Genomic DNA, 17,826 nt, shown 5'->3' on the forward strand with positions numbered 1-17,826 from the left:
CTTTCCTTTAAAATTGTATCTTTAGGATAATCCAATTCAAGGCTGAAATTTGTAAGTTAAAAAAAAAAATCATTTTGGTATCAAAGACCTCCTCTCACGCCCTCTCCTCATTCCTAATCCAAGGCCAGCAAGAAACTGTTTCGTTTTATTTATATGTATTTTTCCTTTTGTGACACTTTGGAGTTTCTGAACGCTAGGGGCTCCCGGATTCTCTAGTTTGAGAGCAACTTTTCCTTTTAGGATTTTTTTTTTTAAGGGGGTGGGGGAAATGTGGCCTTAATTATCCTACGTTTTAGGCAGCTTAAGGAAGGGGCTGTGCTTTCAGAATCCTGTCGGAGCCAAGTAAGGAGGTCTTTCTCCTCCCTCCCCCTCGCTTTTTAAAGGAGCTCGTGAAATATAAGCTCAGAAAACAAACCGAGCGATCACAGCGGCAGCCCGGGCGGCAGCAGCAGCAGCAGGAGGAGGAGGAGCAGGAGGAGGAGGAGGAGGCAGAGTTGGAGTTGGGCAGACGCGGCGGAGAGCTGCAGGACGCCGCGGAGTTGCAGGGCTCCGCGCTGCTCCATTCATTAAGTCGCTGCGGAGGACCGTGGCGGGACGCCCACCGCTGCCCACTCGCAAACTCCAGCACGCAAACGCACGCCAGCCGGCCGCGTCCCAGGCAGCACAGCTCTGCAAAAGTTCCTGCTCGGGATTTGGCTCTCTTCCCCTTGGACTAGCGAACAGTTTGGGGTTGAGAGGAAAGCAGAGGCGCCCAGAGGGGAAACCGATCCGCGTCTGCAGTTGGAACTACTCGGCCGGGCTGCATTCGGCGCTGCCGCGTCCCTAACCCGCAGACCCGCTCCAGAGCAGGGGCAGCCCGCAGCGCCCGGGGAGGCTTCCCGTAGCCAGCGCCATGCAGAGCTACAAGTACGACAAGGCGATCGTCCCGGAGAGTAAGAACGGCGGCAGCCCGGCGCTCAACAACAACCCGAGGAAGGGCGGCAGCAAGCGGGTGCTGCTCATCTGCCTCGACCTCTTCTGCCTCTTCATGGGTGAGTGAAGCCCCACGGGACCCACACCACCTCCCTCTGGGCCTCAGACTCCGGGCTCCGCCTCGGTGTCAGCCTCTGGGGCCATCCCCACCAAGCGCCGTGCTGGCCGCGAGCTCCCCGTGCTCTCGGACCCCCAATCCCTGGCCTGCGAATTCAAGTTGGGGCGTGCTTGTGCGTTCGCGGCAGCTGGAACCAGCTCCCTAGTGGTGATTTCCAGTTGGGAGCCCTGCTCAGCACCCTGGAAGGTGTGGGCTCGAGCTCCAGGATCTGGAGGCATCGTGTGGCCCTCCGTCCTGCATCTGAGTCTGATGTGAGACCCATCTCGGTCTCCGGGCGAGCCAGGCTTCTACCGGAGTGGCGCTGCTGGTCCCGCCTGCATGTAAACATCCACCCTTTCCGTCGCGCTGCCTTGCAAGGCCAGTCGCGCAAGCTGGCCTTGTCACTCGCTCCTCGCGCGGCTGAAAGCCCCCAGAGGGTGGAACGGGGCTCTCCTTGGCCAGGTGCTGGGCACGGAGGAGCGCATCACTTGTTGAGCGCCTACTGTGTGCCAGGTGGTAGGAGGCTTTGCGGGCAGAAGTTTTAAATCAGCTCACTCCTTGATTTCGTGCCGGGAGGCCACTGAAGGGAAGCCAGCCACAGTCTTGCTTGGGGACCACGGTGGAGCTGCACACCCTCAAAGTCGAGGTGCTAGCTCACGTCTGCGTTTGCAGGACAGATTCATGCTTCAGCTGGGAGGGCGGTGGGAGTCAAAGAAAGTGGAATGGGAGGGGGGGATTCCTTGAATCAGGCTAGGGGAGTGAGAAGTAACTGACGCGAACCCACCATAGTTCTAAGGTTGAAGTAAAAATCGAACTTTTACCTTTTAAGCGAATTTTGATGTAAATCAAAGTATGCAAAACGTGTCACCAGAGCACTGCCCCTCTGCCATTAGCTGGCTGTGCTACCTAACTGCCCTCTTGGCCTCAGTTTCCTCCTCAGTTGACCGAGTGGGTTCAAGTAGATGGTCTGAGAGGCCCCTCCCTGCATTAAAGAACTCGGATGCCTTCCAGGAGCTGCTCTGCCAGCGCTGCTAACTGAAGAAACATCTGTGTTCCCAGTTCAGTTCCCCCCCAAAATAGAACGGCAGCACGGAGGCTTCAGCCCTCTTGGAAGGGATTAGTCCGTGCAGATTGTACCGACCTAGGTCAGCTTCCCTTGTGTGAGGATTCACACAGTCCAACCACCCTCAGAGAAAGCTGTGAGCCGGTGGCTTCCTTAGAATGTGAAATGGGTTCTTTAGGACGGCTCTCTTCAGGTAGAGACAGTTGGAGGTGAGACTGGTCTGTGAAAGGGAAGGGAGTTCTTATGTGGACCCCTTTCTCTGCTCAGTTCGGTCGCTCAGCATTAGGATGCTGTGTAGAGGTCTGTCGCTGGGGGGCCTACCTTCCTGGTGGCGGCGGGCTTGTTTCATGCATAGTATACTAGATGAGTGCTTAAAATCAAGCTGTTGATTTTTTTTTTTTAAAGACCCTCGAAGGTCCTGGGGTGAGAGGGGTATGGGGAGCACGCTGTAAACAGGTCGAAGCTGTGTGCAGCTAACTTGGCTGAGGCCTCCCCTGGGTTTGAGTGTGTCCTTAGTGGGTGGGATCAGCGCTTTCTCTGCTGCCTGTGCAGGCGAACTTTGTCGTTAGAAAAGCAGAGCAGGACTTCCCCGGCCGCCTTTGCACTCACTGCTCTTGTTTCTAGACCCTCTTCAGATTGGGGGTGGGGGGAGGGAGAGGTGCTCTCAAAGATGGTGCATCCTTATTAAAAGGAAACAGTGTTAGCAGTGGGCAGGGTCATACCTGTCAACTGTGTTTTGCTGGATGTTCGGGCGTGACTTTCAGCGCTTTATTTGCAGCAAGTGTCTCCCCAGAGTGAAAATTCTAAACCAGCTCTAAAACTTAAGCATAAGCACAAACTATAGCACAGTATTACTGGCTAAATACCTTCTAACACCTCTAATTGGAAGAACTATCTGGAAGATTAACATGTATCTTGAGGTGGTTACGCAACCTAACTCTATTTGGCTTCCAAAAGAAGATTTAATAATACAACATGTGATTTTAATATTCTACACACTGCAGTCCTTAAAAAAATGTTTCTACTTGGTTCAGTTTTTGCCTAAGACTGTCAGTATGATTTAATTTTTCTACAGTTTATTGATCATATGGTCTGCATTACAGGGTACTAATATATTAGGAAGAGAGACAGTTTTCTGTTTATTCTCCCATAGGAATATAGACCAAGCTTCATCCCCTAGTATTGGAAAAACTAAAAGCTGATGTGCTGTGTGCCTGTTATGTAAGTGGAAATATGCGAGTGCTTTAATTTGCCTCATATACCTCTCCAGAATGTTAAATTCTCGGTGAAGAACAAGAAGCCCACTCTTGTTTGAAGGCGAAAAGAATCCGGTGTCAGAGAACCCTGCTGGGAGTTTACCGCCCTTCAACAGTTACTTCTGCCCACTGATTGCTTTTAAATACAATGGCAAATCTTTGCATGGATTCTCTGAAATCCTTTTTGGTTTTGTTTCAACTAAATACTCCTGATCACCTTTCCCCTCTTCCCATTAGTTCTGGTGTATGGCGTTCCCTGAGAACCACAGAAGTTTCCTATTAGTCTCTTTTAAAAATATAAATCAATTAATATACTTACTACTGTACCACCTATAAAGCTGTCTCTGTGGTATAGATCAGAAAAAGCTCCTCTTAGGAAGGAAGAACAGATTCTTTTTTTATATATATATATATTTTAAGATTTATTTATTTATTTTACATATATGAGTACTCTGTCTTTATGCACACCAGAAGAGGGATTCAGATTCCATTACAGGTGGTTGTGAGCCACCGTGTGGTTGCTGGGAATTGAACCCAGGACCTTTGGAAGAGCAGACAGTGCTCTTAATCTCTGAGCTATCTCTCCAGCCCGAAGAGCAGATTCTTAAGGATGTCAACTTTAGCTCTTCTCTGGTTCTCAGTATAAGCGAAGTCTTTTATCTTATTTGGAGACTTCTGAAATTCGGACTTCATGAAAAGTCCTCCAGCTCAGCTGCAGAGCTACCTGCCTCATCACATGCCCCAGGTATCCATTTGGATGGAAGGTGGAGAATCAGCAAGTTCTAACTCTTCTATCAGCAGTACAGAATACAGGTGGCTACCAGCCACACCATTCTTCTTCTTCCTCCTCCTCCTCTTCCTCCTCCTCTTCTTCTTCTAAGATTTTTATTTATTATGTATACAGTATTCTGCCTGCATGTACACCTGCAGGCCAGAAGAGGGCATTAGATCACATTATGGATGGTTGTGAGCCACCATGTGGTTGCTGGGAATTGAACTCCGGACCTCTGGAAGAGCAGTCAGTACTCTTAACCTCTGAGCCATCTCTCCAGCAGCACACCCCCCCCCGCCCCCGAACCCCGATTCAGTTATTCTAAAATGTTGACAGTTTTTATTTGCGATTAAATAGTCATGATAAGACCTGGTTAGACCTGGTTCCATATGCGGTATACATAGTGTCATTGTCACTGTTCATCTGCTTTTCTTCATTACTATTGTACTGTTTGATGATGAGAGGGGCAGTAGGGCAGAGAGAACAGAAGGGAACCCTTACACGTGGGAACTAGGGCTCCTCACACGGTGGCTGGCTGACTCCAAATCTACGTCCATGTTGTAAACACATTGATTTTTTTTCCATTGCAAAATGGCTTCTTGAATAATTGTGTCTAAAATCCCAGAGTGCCACTGAATACTCTGGGATGCAGATCTCACAGAGAGGATTTCTGCATTTGTCTAGGAGCTATGGCAAAAACGGGGAGCCCAGAGGTGTGAGTTCTGATCTTGTATTGACTTATCACTGTGTGATTTGGACAAACTCACTTTCTGGACACCGGTTTTTTATTATGGCAGCAAAAGAGAGAGAGAGACTAGTCTAGAACTCCTAGCTCTGCACAGTTTTGTGAATATGCTGCCAGATGTGTTGTACACACTCAGATTTGACCAAAGAAATAATGATGAAGCTGGGTATGCTGGCACGTGTGTAATCCCAGCGCTGGAGGCAGAGGCAGGAGGATCTTTGTAAGTTCGAGGCCAGCCTGGTCTACAAAGCAAGTCCATAACAGCCGAGGCTACACAGAGAAACCCTGTCTCGAAAAATCAAAATAATAAATAAATAAATAAATAAATCGAAGGAAGGAAGGAAGGAAGAAAAAGAAATAATGATGAAAATTGGCCTAAATTGGTGTTAACTGGTTAGGCCCCCACCTTTTTCCCGGATGTGTCCTTTATCCTTTCTCTCTGAAATTTATAGTAATCAAAAGCAAACAACGACACAAGCCCTTCAGGTGCCTTCCATGTTCCTGTTGCTCAGTGATTGCATCTCCTGTGTGTTTTAAGTAATGTAGCTAAGCACTATTGGTCTTGATAACATAATGTACCACTGAGCCCCAGAATATAGGAACAGATTTTCATGAATCCCGCTGTTGAACCACAGTGCCAACTCTCCTGCATACATTAGAAGGAACACGAAAGGGGCATGCACTTGGTAAACTGCTGGCCTTTTTTCTAGGGTGGTAGAAAATTGCTGCCCCTCTCACCCATTTTCTTTCTCTTCTTTATTTTCTTAAAAATGTCTTAAGGGGTATCTTGGAGGTAACTGGCTGGGTGGGAGGATGGGAAAACTAGAGTTGGGGGGGGGTGGCCCTTCCATTTTTAGCCCTGTGAGTGCCTGTCGCTGTGAGATTCTTTGCCCCTTCCTGTGCAGTTGTTCTGGGCTGGCAAAGCCCAGCCGGTCACAGCATGATGCCAATTAGGCCGTTAGTCAGGGGCTTCTTCCTTGTGTAGGCAGCAATATTTTTGGAGAAACCCCACCTCGTGTGTCAGTTCAGTTCTATACACTACTGGGGGAGTATTCTTTAAAGTGGGGAGTGCCTGTTATGCCCGTGTCTAATAAACTCACCTGAAGAGAACTGTCTGGCGTGGAATACAAATTCTGAGTTTCCCCCAGGGGTTTTGGGCAGGACCTGGGATTATGTATTTTTATAAAACCTTTGCCTGATTTTTCTCAGGTCTGTTGTAGAATCACTATATTGTGTCGCGCTTGATGTCTTAAGGGCAATTGAATTATGTAGTGGGCTTTTTGTCTGGGTACTGACTGTTCCGGCACTTGCTGTATTGTGAGGTTCTAAGTGTTTCTGGCTTGTTGCTGGCCGTGTATCTGTCTTTTCCTGAGCTGTGAAGTTTGTGTGAGTGAGAGGTGAAACAGGAATACACTGGATCCCTAAGTGGAGGCTTGAGGAGATCAAAGTTAGCTTGACACAGAGTCTTGGGAAAACAACACAGGTTGTGGAGTCTCTCCTGTTGGGACTGCAGGGGACATAAAGCTAACACCCATAGGTGTGATTTGAACAAATGTCATTTGCTCTCTCCTGGGCTTCAGCTTCCTCATTTGTAAAACCAGGGAAGTTGTGACAGGCTGTGTAGGTTGTGCCCTGCAGCTGAGGTGCGAGGTTGAATGTGCAAAGTTCAGGAGTGCGTTCTGATCAGCAGAAGCAGGAGCTGCCATTGTCTTTAGTAGTAAAGGTAGCATCCTTCACCTTCCTTATCCCTCCAGGGTTCTGTGACAGAGCCCTTCTTTTTCCTTTCTTCCTCCTTTTCCTTTTACCCCAACGTCTCCTGAAACTTATTAAAGGGAAAACGTCCGAGGAAGAAAAGTTTGCAGAGTGGACACGAACGGTTTCCATCAGCTGAAGAAACAGTGACAGATCTCTGACCTGTCTGAGAAGGTCAGAGGGCGTGGGGGGGGTACCTCCATCACCTGTGGTGGCAGATGCTCTTGTCCTTTGGAAAAGAGATGACGGTCCATGTCATCTGAGGCAAAACCCACAGCTGTCTGAGGAAGGTGGAGAGAATTTGGACAGGTGACCCATCTTAGGTCTTCCACTTGTTTTTGTCCTGTGACGGTGCATGGGATGCCTGACTGGACAGAGGGAAGTGCTTCTGCTTCTTTCCTGGGGTGCTCTTTGTTTGTTCAGGAAGGGGGTACCGTGCAAACCTGGGCCAATCATGTGGGTTAGACAATGGGGAAGTTGCAGCCCAGAGCAGTACCTGTTGCTCACCGCGCTTTCCCGGGGCAATTCATCCTCCCTCACTGGCCACTGCCCAGTGCAGTCCAAGGATGAAGTGCTCCTTCAGTTCCATTTCACTTGCTTCAATTTTATTAAGGTCCAAATATGTGTGGTTTGCTTGCTTTATGGGGCGTAGGGGCCGTAAAGACCATTACTTGACAGTAGACTTGGAAGTTGTGCCTAACTGCTGTCTATCAGTTTAAGGTGGGCTCTGCCTCTCCATGGATGGTTCGTAATAAGCCATTGGGACAACTCTTCATTGCCTAGAATCACAGACTCTCTTTAGAGTTTTGTTGTCAGCCATGCCAAGCTTACTAATATTTTCTTATCTCAATCAGAAAAACAAGTCTTTCTGAAGGGGTGAGTGAATGGTGGAAAGCCTGAGAAGAAAAGGCTTTACAGTGAGAGGCTGGTACGCACGCTCTCTCTTCTCCCTCTCTCCCTCCCTCCCTCTCTCTCTCTCTCTCTCTCTTTTCTCTCTCTTCTCTCTCTCTCCCCTCTCTTTTCTCTCTCTCTCTCTCTCTCTCTCTCTCTCTCTGAGCTCCAGCATTATGTGACATGACCTAACCCCATCGAGGCCTCTTTCCTCATCTGTAACAATGGGATAGTGTGGGCATGGGAGCACAAATGTCCCTGCTCACCTGTGCACACAGGGGCCTGGCCTGGCTAGTAATTGCCAAGGGGTTGTGGCACAGCTCTGAGAGAGCCGTCTATTATTTCCCTTGTCTATGTCAGTCCAAAGAGGCACAACACTAACAGGTTTCATTTTTCGTTCCCATCGCTGTGTGAGGCCAGAGACTCATGGTGTGAGTTTGGAGGACTAGGCAGTTTTGATATATTCTTTTCTTCAGACTGGTACTGGATCTAGAAGGTGCGCCTTAGCCTCCACTCACTGCTGAGGAGGGATTTGTGTTTCAACAGACCCCACCTTTTATAACACATCCCAGGAGAAAAGAAAAGGAACTCACATTTTTAAAGCTTGGGCTCTTAAAAATGCCTCTGAACAACTCTTGAGGTAGGAATTATTCTCATCAGCTCATGGGGGAAGCAGAGTCTGGGACTAACTGATTTTCAGAAGATTGTACATTGATGGAAATGCTAACACTCGGAGCCATGGGAGGCCCTATCATCAAATGCCTACTATTCTTCATGTAGGTCCAGATAAATTTATAAGTGTGCATCTGCACTAAAAGTAAAACACACCAAACCATGCAGGTGAGAGCAGTGTGCTCACAGTCAAGCCTTTGAAAGATGCAGTTGATTTTTGTGTGCTTTCAAAGTCCGTCTTGTGCTCTGGGTATTGATGGTGTGTCTTTGAGGTTTGTCACAAATTAACAAAATTATAAGCCTGGAGAGTTTTTTTTTTTTTTTTGCAGAGAAATGCAAATCAGCAGAGGTGCCTTGTCATAATAAGCAATGTGTGCTGGCCCCTGTGCGTGTCCCTAAAGTGCACAATACACAATTACAGTGACATGAGCAAAGCCATTCTTGTTGAGGTCGTCTTCATACCTGCCCCACCACAATTAGTTTGCAGAGTAAATCTGTGTAATTTCCAGCGAGCGGATCTGATCAAGTCCACGTTTGCACCTGCCTTTCAAGTCTTGTCTTCTATAGAGGTTCCTGGAGCACAGGCAATGGGCAAGGTGCCCTACGTTTACCGGAAAGGAATTCCCAGGCTGGTGAAATGAAAACAGCCTCTGGTTAATGATGACACATGGTGGGGGGGGGGGGCGGGGCCTTAAAGGAGGGCCTTATGTAAACACAGTGCGGAGTGATGGAGGTGGCCCATGAAACTGGGTCCTAGGGGAGAAACAGTAGCCCAGAAACCAAGAAAGGAGACCACGGTTTGGAGAGAGGAGGGAACCACAGGTTCTAAAGCCAGGGAAGTGGGAATGTAGTTGGGAAGGTCCTTTGGTAGAGTCTGGGCTCTAATGTGCTCCATTTGCAATGTGAGGGCCAGGGAGAGAGGAGGCCAGAGATGAGGCTGGAAAACAGGATTAATACCTGGGCCTTTAAGGAGGCAGAGACAGGCAGATCGCTGTGAGTTCGAGGCCAGCCTGGTTTGCATAGTGAGTCCAGGACAGCTAGGGCTACACAGAGAAACCCTGTCTTGAAAAAAATCAAAAAAGGAAAAAAGAAAAAAAAATCAAAATAGGAAGAAAGAAAAATACCAGACTGAGAAAAGGGGCTGATAATGGCAGGCAACTTGGACATTGTTTTAGAGGAGCAAGAGAACAAAGAGAACTTTATCTTTGCTTTCTCTTTTTAATGGAAATTTTCATATAGTTAGCAACCATAAGCTTGAGGAACTGCTAGGTTTTTTAGTAACTCCAAATTTGGGGGAAAGAATTTCTACTTTGGTGGCTACACTGTTTTACAAATGTAAATTTCCTTTACAGTGGAAGAAAAAAAGTTAGAAGAGTTCAACAAAGATCTTTGAAATCAGTGTAATTAGCCGAGTGTGGTGGCGCACGCCTTTAATGGAAGCAGAGGCTGGCAAAGTCACTGAGAGTTCGAGGCCAGCCTGGTCTACAAAGCGAGTCCAGGACAGCCAAGGCTACACAGAAAGACCCTGTCTCAACCCCCTCCCCCCCAAAAAAGTGGGATTGCTCGATCATTTTATCAAATGTTGACGTTTTTGAGGAATTGCAAAATTATTTCCATCACATCTGTGCCACTTTAGGTCAATTAAAGCATATGAGAAAAAAAAAAGTCAAAAGTTTTAGGAATTAAGATATTCCTGAAATGACTGCAGCATCATTTTGTTAGTCAGGGCATTTCCCACAAAGAAACAGATTTTTAATCCTTTAAGTGGTGTCACCAGGTTTAAGGTGAGTGAACAGAGAACAGTATTGGAAAAAAGAAGCTGCACGGTTGGCTAGACGCTCCTCCCCTGCTGGGTAATAACCTGCAAAAGTTAGGTGGAGCTTACAGACTGGGAACTTTCCAAGTGGGGGAGGAGGGAAGCATTTCCAGGTATCTTAAAAACTGTTTAGAAGTACAGATATTAAAACCTGTATGTTCCTGGAACCTAGTTACTACTACTTTAAGGCCACACAATATATAAATCTCTCTGTTCCGTTCCTGGTAAATTTATTCTTTCACTCCCCTTCCCCACTGAATAGGCGGCTGTATCTAATCACCATCTCAGAATTAAGATGATTTCCCATCACTTAGACTCACATGCTGGATGTCAGGAGATACTAAAATTAAAGAAGCTAAGACCATAACAAGGCTTTACGGATTAAATGGCACATCACGGTAAAATGCGCTCAGCGGCAAGTGATTAATATGTAGGACATGAAAAAGCACAGATGTTTTAAGAGAGCGAAGGAGAGATAATCTTCATTTCTCTTAGCCGCTTTCCACGACGCCTCCGTGTTTCCAGAAACAGAATGAAGCCAATGCAGATCGCTGGCTCCTCAGCTCAAAACGGGGAAAGTGGCTCCCACTCAGCTAATATGTCCGGTGATCTGGAGGAAGCCCGATTACATCACGGCAGTCGCTTACATGTTATTGGGTGTTAGCTGTGGGCTTCTTACCAGGTTAAGCGCTGTACATACACTCTGATTTAGTTCTCCAAGTAGCTGGTAGAGCGCCATTCACTTTTATCTCCACTTTCAGAGCGGTCGAAAATCACTCCTGCGCGGTAAGAGTGTTCCGGAATGGGATGAGCAGTCTGCTGGGGAGGCGAGGTTTCTCTGCTCATCGTTCCCAAGTGTTTGTGAAGGCCTGTCTTTCCCCCGCCCCTCCCGCCCCCCCTTCCGCCTCAAGTCTGTTCTTCTATCAGTAAGTTGTCTAAAGCGAGGTAGATTCTCCCCCTGGGTTCCCTTAAAGAACCCTTTTCTGGACCTCTTAAGGTCAGTTATGGCAACCATGGTACAATCTACGGCTGTGTGGACACCTCAGATATACTTAATGTATACTCTACTTTTACTAACAACTTGCAAAGACCAACTTAAAGCACCAGCATCTGAGGGTATTGGTTAAGAGCACTGGCTGCTCTTGCCGAGAACCTAGGTGCAATTCCTAGTACCCACGCGGCTCACTGTCTGCAACTCCAGTCCTGGGGAGCGGGGTGTCGTAGAGTAGCGCCCTCTTTTGGCCTCTGTGAGCATTGCAAACACATGGTGCACAGACATACATGCAGGTAAAACATCTGGAAGCGTTAAAAAAAATACGGTTTTTTTTTTTGTTCTTTGTCTTTGTTTTTGTTTGTTTTTTGTTTTTGTTTTTGTTTTGAGCCTCAGCATCTAGCTTGCCTCAGCACTCTGAATTGGTGATTTCAGTGACACCTGTCAGTTCACTACTGTCTTCCTCCTTATTTTCCTCCATTAGAAGATGCATGCAGTTGGTGTTCTCCATGCTTTGCCTAACAAAAGTAGGAATTGATTAAGAGTATTCCTAGAAGTAATAGGGGAGAGGGCAGAAGGAAGCTTCAGGATTCTCCAGTGCTGACAGTTCTATACCTTGAAAGGAGCAAAGGCCGGGAACTGAGAAGGGAGAGTCGGGCATCCTGGGGTACTATGGGAAGGCTTAGTAAGGGGTGGGCGGGCCTTGAACTAGAGCCCCTTTGTGGCTCACACCAGGCAGCAATAATGGGTCACTCTGTTAGTGACCCTTTCTGTGCCACGGGTTCAATCTGCCATAGTGGTAAATTTTGAGCTTCTCTGGTTAGTGTCTGCGGACGCAGCTCGTTCATTAAACATAGTAAATAGAACTGCTCGGCTCGGCCTCTTCCCCACAAATGACCCACATTGTTACAAAGTTAGCAACCGCCGACAGGAAGTGGCAGAAATGTTTCTCCACCACACAGCCCATTTCATTAGACACTTGCCCAAAGGGGCTGTTTTGGTCGATTTGGCCTCTGTAGGCTTCCAGCCTAAACGCATCACTTCTCATCCTAGCGTTTGCTGACGTCTTGCCCTCAGCGGCCGTTTTGATTAAATGCGTAATGCTTTGTTCTGCAGCAACTACACGCACTGGGCTCAGGAGGAGGAGGAGGAACTTCTAGAAAGCTGAGATTTTAAAGATATTTCCAAAGGTGTTACCAGCTTACCAGAGAGTCTTTTGTTCAGGGCTTTCTCATTGGAATCTATTTAGAGAGCAATTCCACCAGCGTGGCAGGGGGGCTGGTGAACCCCTAGCACCTTTGTGAAGGATTGCTTTGAAAGGCCTGAACTTGAAGCATTGTATGAGTGCGGAGCTCCTAGGGACTGGCTGGGAAAATAAAATATACATCTTGGGTCAAAGCATGCAAAGGACAGGGCTTTCCATCCCTGGGGGGAAATAAGCTGTCATGAGTTTTAGATTTAATTTTCCTAAGTCCATTGATGGAGCTGAGAACCTCCATTATTCGTTTGCCTTAAACTGATTGTTTACAGTTGTGCTCTTTGCAACTGCGACACCAAGGATTTATTATCAATGAGCGATCCTTCACTGAAGAAATCTGCCAACTGACAGTGTACAGTCTGAGAGTCTGTATTTAGGTATTGGGCCTTGCTTTGATTAGTTTTTCCTCACTGTAGGCCTCTCTAGCTCCCCACCATCAGTCAGCCCCCCAAAGCAAACAAGAACAACAAAACCCAACCATGAAGCCTGGAGTAGAGCCGTCTTCAGCCAGCTGGAAGAGATTGGAACACGGATATTTTTGAACACATACTCTCCGACCAGGCACATCACCATCCCATCAGATCTTAACAGCCCTGAAGGAGGCACAGTCCTCTAATTGACACTGTGGATGAGGTAGCTGCTGTTCGGAGAGACTGAGTGACGGGCTCAATCCCTCAGGATAGAAAATGGTGGCGCTCACTCTCACCCATGACCCGACCAACACCTGCACTCCTTTCTCCAAGACTGAAACTGGCATTTGGAGTTTTCACTAACAAGAATATGAATAAAGTGAGCCAGTCAGAATGTCTTCAAATTATCAGGCCCTAGAAAGTATTTAAGTTTGATTTGAGGTTTAAAGCCCTCTGCCCATGTCAGTATTTCCTGTTCCTGTGTAAATTCTTAAGAGACTAGAGGCAAGACTCTGAACCCCCAGGCTGGAAGGGCATGCACTTCACTGAATCCTCATTATGTGGCAAGCTGTGCGCTAAGGCACTTCATGCATTATTAACTTACTTGAGTTTCACAACAACCCTGCAAAGGGAGAGTCTGGCACTCACTTCAGGCTTTTTTTTTTCCCCTCCCTTTCAGAAAGCTGGTCAGCAGGGCCAGTCTCAACTCTTATTGGTGGCTGGTGACACACTGCATTAATAATTCAACCAGTTAATCTCTAGCAGAGATCATTTACTAAGATTCCCAGGAAAGCGCAGTTTTAGAATCTCCCTTGAGCTGGTCACTGGACCCTGCGTCCACTTCCATCGCACATAGACCGGAGAGCGTGAAGTAGGAGCGTTGCAGCTTCAGATGGGGCCATGCTGCCTCCAAAGAAACCCGGAGAAGCCAGCGAGCGTCATGCGGAAGTGGGCTGACTTTTTCTGCAGAGGAATAGCAGCTTCTGATTCTCCTTCTTGTCCACTTTCTCCAAAGGAGTTAGAAAGCCAGGGAGTGACATGCTTTGACTGGAGCAGCCTGCGCTTTGGAAAGACCACCGAGTGTTTCCCAGGCTATTGTAGGGCTCCTATTCAGCTGGGATTTCAATGGTGCTCTCTGATTAGCATGAGACCAAGTGCATAAAGTAGGTCTCTTTAGCCTCTCTAAAAGAAGTTTTGTGGCATTTCTTTCTGAGGGGGTTGGCACAGAGCTTTGACAAACACAGACCCATGGAAAAGTTAAATAGGGCTGCGAGCAGGCCCGTTTGCACATACCCTTCACACTTAGAATGCAGAGTAGCATCGCTGGCTGCCCGTGGGCTCCTGAGGAATCACAGCAGGGTTCTTCTGCATCCCTTGTGGACAAACACGAAATAAGCCCAAGGCGACTGGGGAAGGGACTCCCGGGCTTGTCCTCCGCTCTCCCACTGTCAGAAAGCCTCCACAGAGAACGGTCCTCAGTTTGTCTGGCTATCTTCTCTTTTCCCTTCCTTTATTGAGACAAATACAATGTGCCTTTGTACATGTAGACATGTAGAGATGATGTAGAGAAATATCCTGAGGGGGCGGAGCCTGGCTTGAAGGACGAGCGAGAAGAGAGCCGCACGGCAGTGGATGGAGAAGCAGGGTCAGGCGTTTTGATCTGATACTTTAATGGAATTATAAAAATAAGAAGTCTGGGAGGCAGCTTGTTGGCTGTCCGGGCACAATGTTTGTGGTATTTTATATGGCAGCGTGGACAAATTGCTATCACGTGGTGACGGTAAAATGAGGACGAATGGCTGAGACAGGCCGATGGTGTGCCGCATGAGCAGGAAGCACTTTGAAACTTTTAATTCGTATCTGTGTGACGTGAGCGCGGTTTTCTCTGAAATGCGCTCTCTTCTCCCTACTGTGCCGATTCCTGAAGCTCTGCACTGAGTACATGCTGTTACCACATATGGAAAAATGTCCTTGCAGATCGTATTTCTAGGCGGCAATCCGTAGGTGTCCTTGGGCGGTATGTTCCCAAGAGTTCTTCTGAATGGCAGCTCTGAGCATGCAAGCCCTTCTCCTCAGAGCGCCATCCCATGTCTGCAGAGTGTAGATCGAAGCATGCTTGAGAACCCTCAGAACTTGGTTCCGCCGTGTCCTCTGTCTTCCTCCCTTCCTATTCCCACTGACTTCCTTCCCAGCTCTGACCTCGTTCGTTGCACACTTGGGCCTCAGACATGCACATCTGATGACCTTCCCAGCCGTCCCCAGCCTGTGTCATTCTTTCTCCTCTTTAGGAATAGGCTACCTAGTTCTTGGTAGTCAAAATCTCAAGTGCTTCCTGATTTCCTCTAGGCCGAGTTCGCTTTTCTGCGGGTCCCATGCCATTTTGTGTTGGTCTTTATACTGTTAAAACAAAATTTAAAAAAAAAAATTATTTGGGAGGATACAAGGGATGGGATAACCATTGAGATGTAACAATAATAAATCAATAAAAAATTAAAAATAAATAAATAAATCAGACCCTGCAAAAAAATTATTCGCCTTGTATTATGGAGTATAATTAGAGAAAAATCGGCCCTCTTCCTTCTTATGTGTGTAAGTCTCTCATTGTTTTAATAGAACACTTTCCCAGAGGAAGTACCCAGATTTGGAAGAGGAACTTCTGGACACCTCACACAGTCAGTCACAGCAAGGGAAAGTTACTTGGTCAAGGGCTCCCAGAAAGTTAGCCACAGCCAGGACATAAATGGAAATAACTGTTGTCTCCCCGCTTGGATATCATAAAAGAAACTCCTAATTTAGAGTTTCTTTTATAAAACATCTCTCAAAGTTTATTGAAAAATATATAAATAAAAAATATTTTAGGTTGGGCAGTAGTGGCGTGCATCTTTATTCCCAGTAGAGACAAGCGTGTCTCTGTGAGTTCGAGGCCAGCCCGGTCACAGAGTGAGTCCAGGACAGAGAAACCTTGTCTTGAAAAACTAAAAGAAAAGAAAATTTAGACCATAAAGACAAAGACAAAGAGGACAATACGATTTTTGTTTTGTATAGCTCCATAATCTCAAGGTAGCCACTGACACAATAGATTTTTTCTATAAATAGCTGCATTATTAAATGTAATTATAAAACTAAGAACTGCTTAATGTCTACTCCCTGAAAGTCATTATGATGAAATGGAAAAAAGTCACTGGCTAGAGTCAGTAACAGCCCATGATAGTCTAAAAGAACTTGAGAGATTGGGAGTGTGCACATAATTTGAGACAATTTAGGCTTCTTAAAAAATTTAGCCTTTATGTTATTTAATGACGGGGTAAATTTGGTCAACAAAAATGAATTCGTGCTAACCATGATTGCTTCTTTAAAAAAAAAAACAAAAAAACGTTTAATTTACCTCATTTTAGCCTTACCTTCCAGAAGGCTTTGAACAGGAAGAAGAAAATAAAAACAAAAGGCAAAACACGAGAGAATGCATAGGTGAATGATCTTCTTGTATTGCAGGATTTGAACTCAGGGCCTCATATGTGATGGGCAAGCCCTCTGCCTTGAGTTGTATAAGTGGTTGCAAAAAAACACCATTAGAGAAGCGATACCCAAGCTGGGAGACAACAGTTATCTCCGTGTATGTCCTGAGTGTGGCTTAACTCACTGGGACCCCCTCACCAAATTTTCCCTTGCTGTGACTGACAGTGTGAGGCGTCCAGAAGTTCCTTTTCTGCATCTGGCTACTTCCTCTGGGAAACTGTACTCTTAAACAATGCGAGACCAGAACACATAAGAAGGAAGAGGGTCGATTTTTCACTTCAACCTTTTTAGCTTGGCTGTGTGGTGACGCTCAGTTCTGTTACTTCAAACGATGTCTGGTCCCTTGCTTTTTTTGCCCATTGGGAAGCCATTACAATGACTGAGAGTTCAAGGCCAGCCTGAGCTACATTGAGAGACCCTGGGTCAAAGAAGCAAAAACACCACCATTACCAAGTGACCTCTGTAGGTGAACCTTTGTCACCCTTGCCTTTGAGCTATTTATCTGTATCTATCTGGTGTCTCGTGGTTCTGAGGGCCTGAGACAGGAACAACCAAAATGTCTGATTCAGAGAAAGGAAAAAGCAAACACTACAGAGCACGCATTTCCTTCCCAGGGTTTGCCTCATCTGTTCAGGTACATGGAATCCACGAGGAAAGGATCCATCTCTCCAGCTTTACAAATGGTAAGACTGAAGCATAGGAGGCAAGGAATTAGAAACTAACCTTGCGTGTGTGTGTGTGTGTGTGTGTGTGTGTGTGTGTGCACGCGTGTGTGCGCGCACGTTTTCAAGACAAGATTTCTCTGTATAGCCTTGACTGTTCTGGAACTCACTCTGTAGACCAGGCTGGCCTCGAACTCAGTGAGCCACCTGCCTCTGCCTCCCAAGTGCTGGGATTAAAGGTGTGCGCCACCACCACCCGGCTGTTGTGCTTCTTATTTCAAAGCTATCATTCAGTTAGTCCTCCCGCTCCTGCATCACCTACAGCCCCTCTAGTTCCCTATTAACATCAAACTTTCTGCTCAAAAAGATCATGTTGATAGAACATCAGCCTTCTTATCCTTTTAGCCCAGTACCACCTATTTGGTACAGTGTAGGCAAGTAATAGTTACTACCAGATTAATGAGCATAGCAATCTGTTCATAATTTTCAGTACGTGTGTAACTAGTGGTGATAAGTTCTCTTAGTGGATATGCCTGGAACCACAGGAGCTTGGGAGATTTCAGACTCAACAGTGAATGGGATGGAGTCCTGCCCTTGTATCTTCTAGAACAAACGCTGGGCAGGTGGGGTAACAGGAGTACACCATGCCCCATGCCTTCTGTGCAGAAGGTGTTATTAATCCTATGTTAGGAAGGGGGCCGGAGGAAGAATGCTAAACACAGTACATAACATAGCCATGGCTAGTCAAGGAGGGGACCACACTGATGAAGCCATTTTAGCACAGTGCTGCTTCTGACCAGCTTAGTACCAACGTTTCGGATAATCCCAGACCATCTCATGTAGAGGACGCAAGCATCAAGAATTCCTCCCTCCCCACCCTTATTTTACGGATGGGAAAACTACACTCAGGAGACTCCAGAGGGAAGAAAACTCTCACACAATTGGATTCAAAG

At 46.8% G+C, this 17,826-nt stretch overlaps 1 protein-coding gene across 1 annotated transcript in view; it reads left to right on the top strand.

Moving 5' to 3' along the window:
* Positions 1-343: 343 nt before the first annotated feature.
* The window catches only part of PLPP3 (phospholipid phosphatase 3), an 81,174-nt gene continuing 63,691 nt past the window's right edge, over positions 344-17,826 (top strand). The window contains exon 1 of the mRNA XM_084785557.1: positions 344-1,031. Coding sequence (XP_084641683.1) covers positions 893-1,031 — 139 coding nt within the window. The 5' untranslated portion in view covers positions 344-892. The remainder of the gene's footprint in view (positions 1,032-17,826) is intronic.

Source organism: Acomys minous (assembly GCF_964271855.1).
Source record: "Acomys minous genome assembly, chromosome: 6".
NCBI classification, from domain to species: Eukaryota; Metazoa; Chordata; class Mammalia; order Rodentia; family Muridae; genus Acomys; species Acomys minous.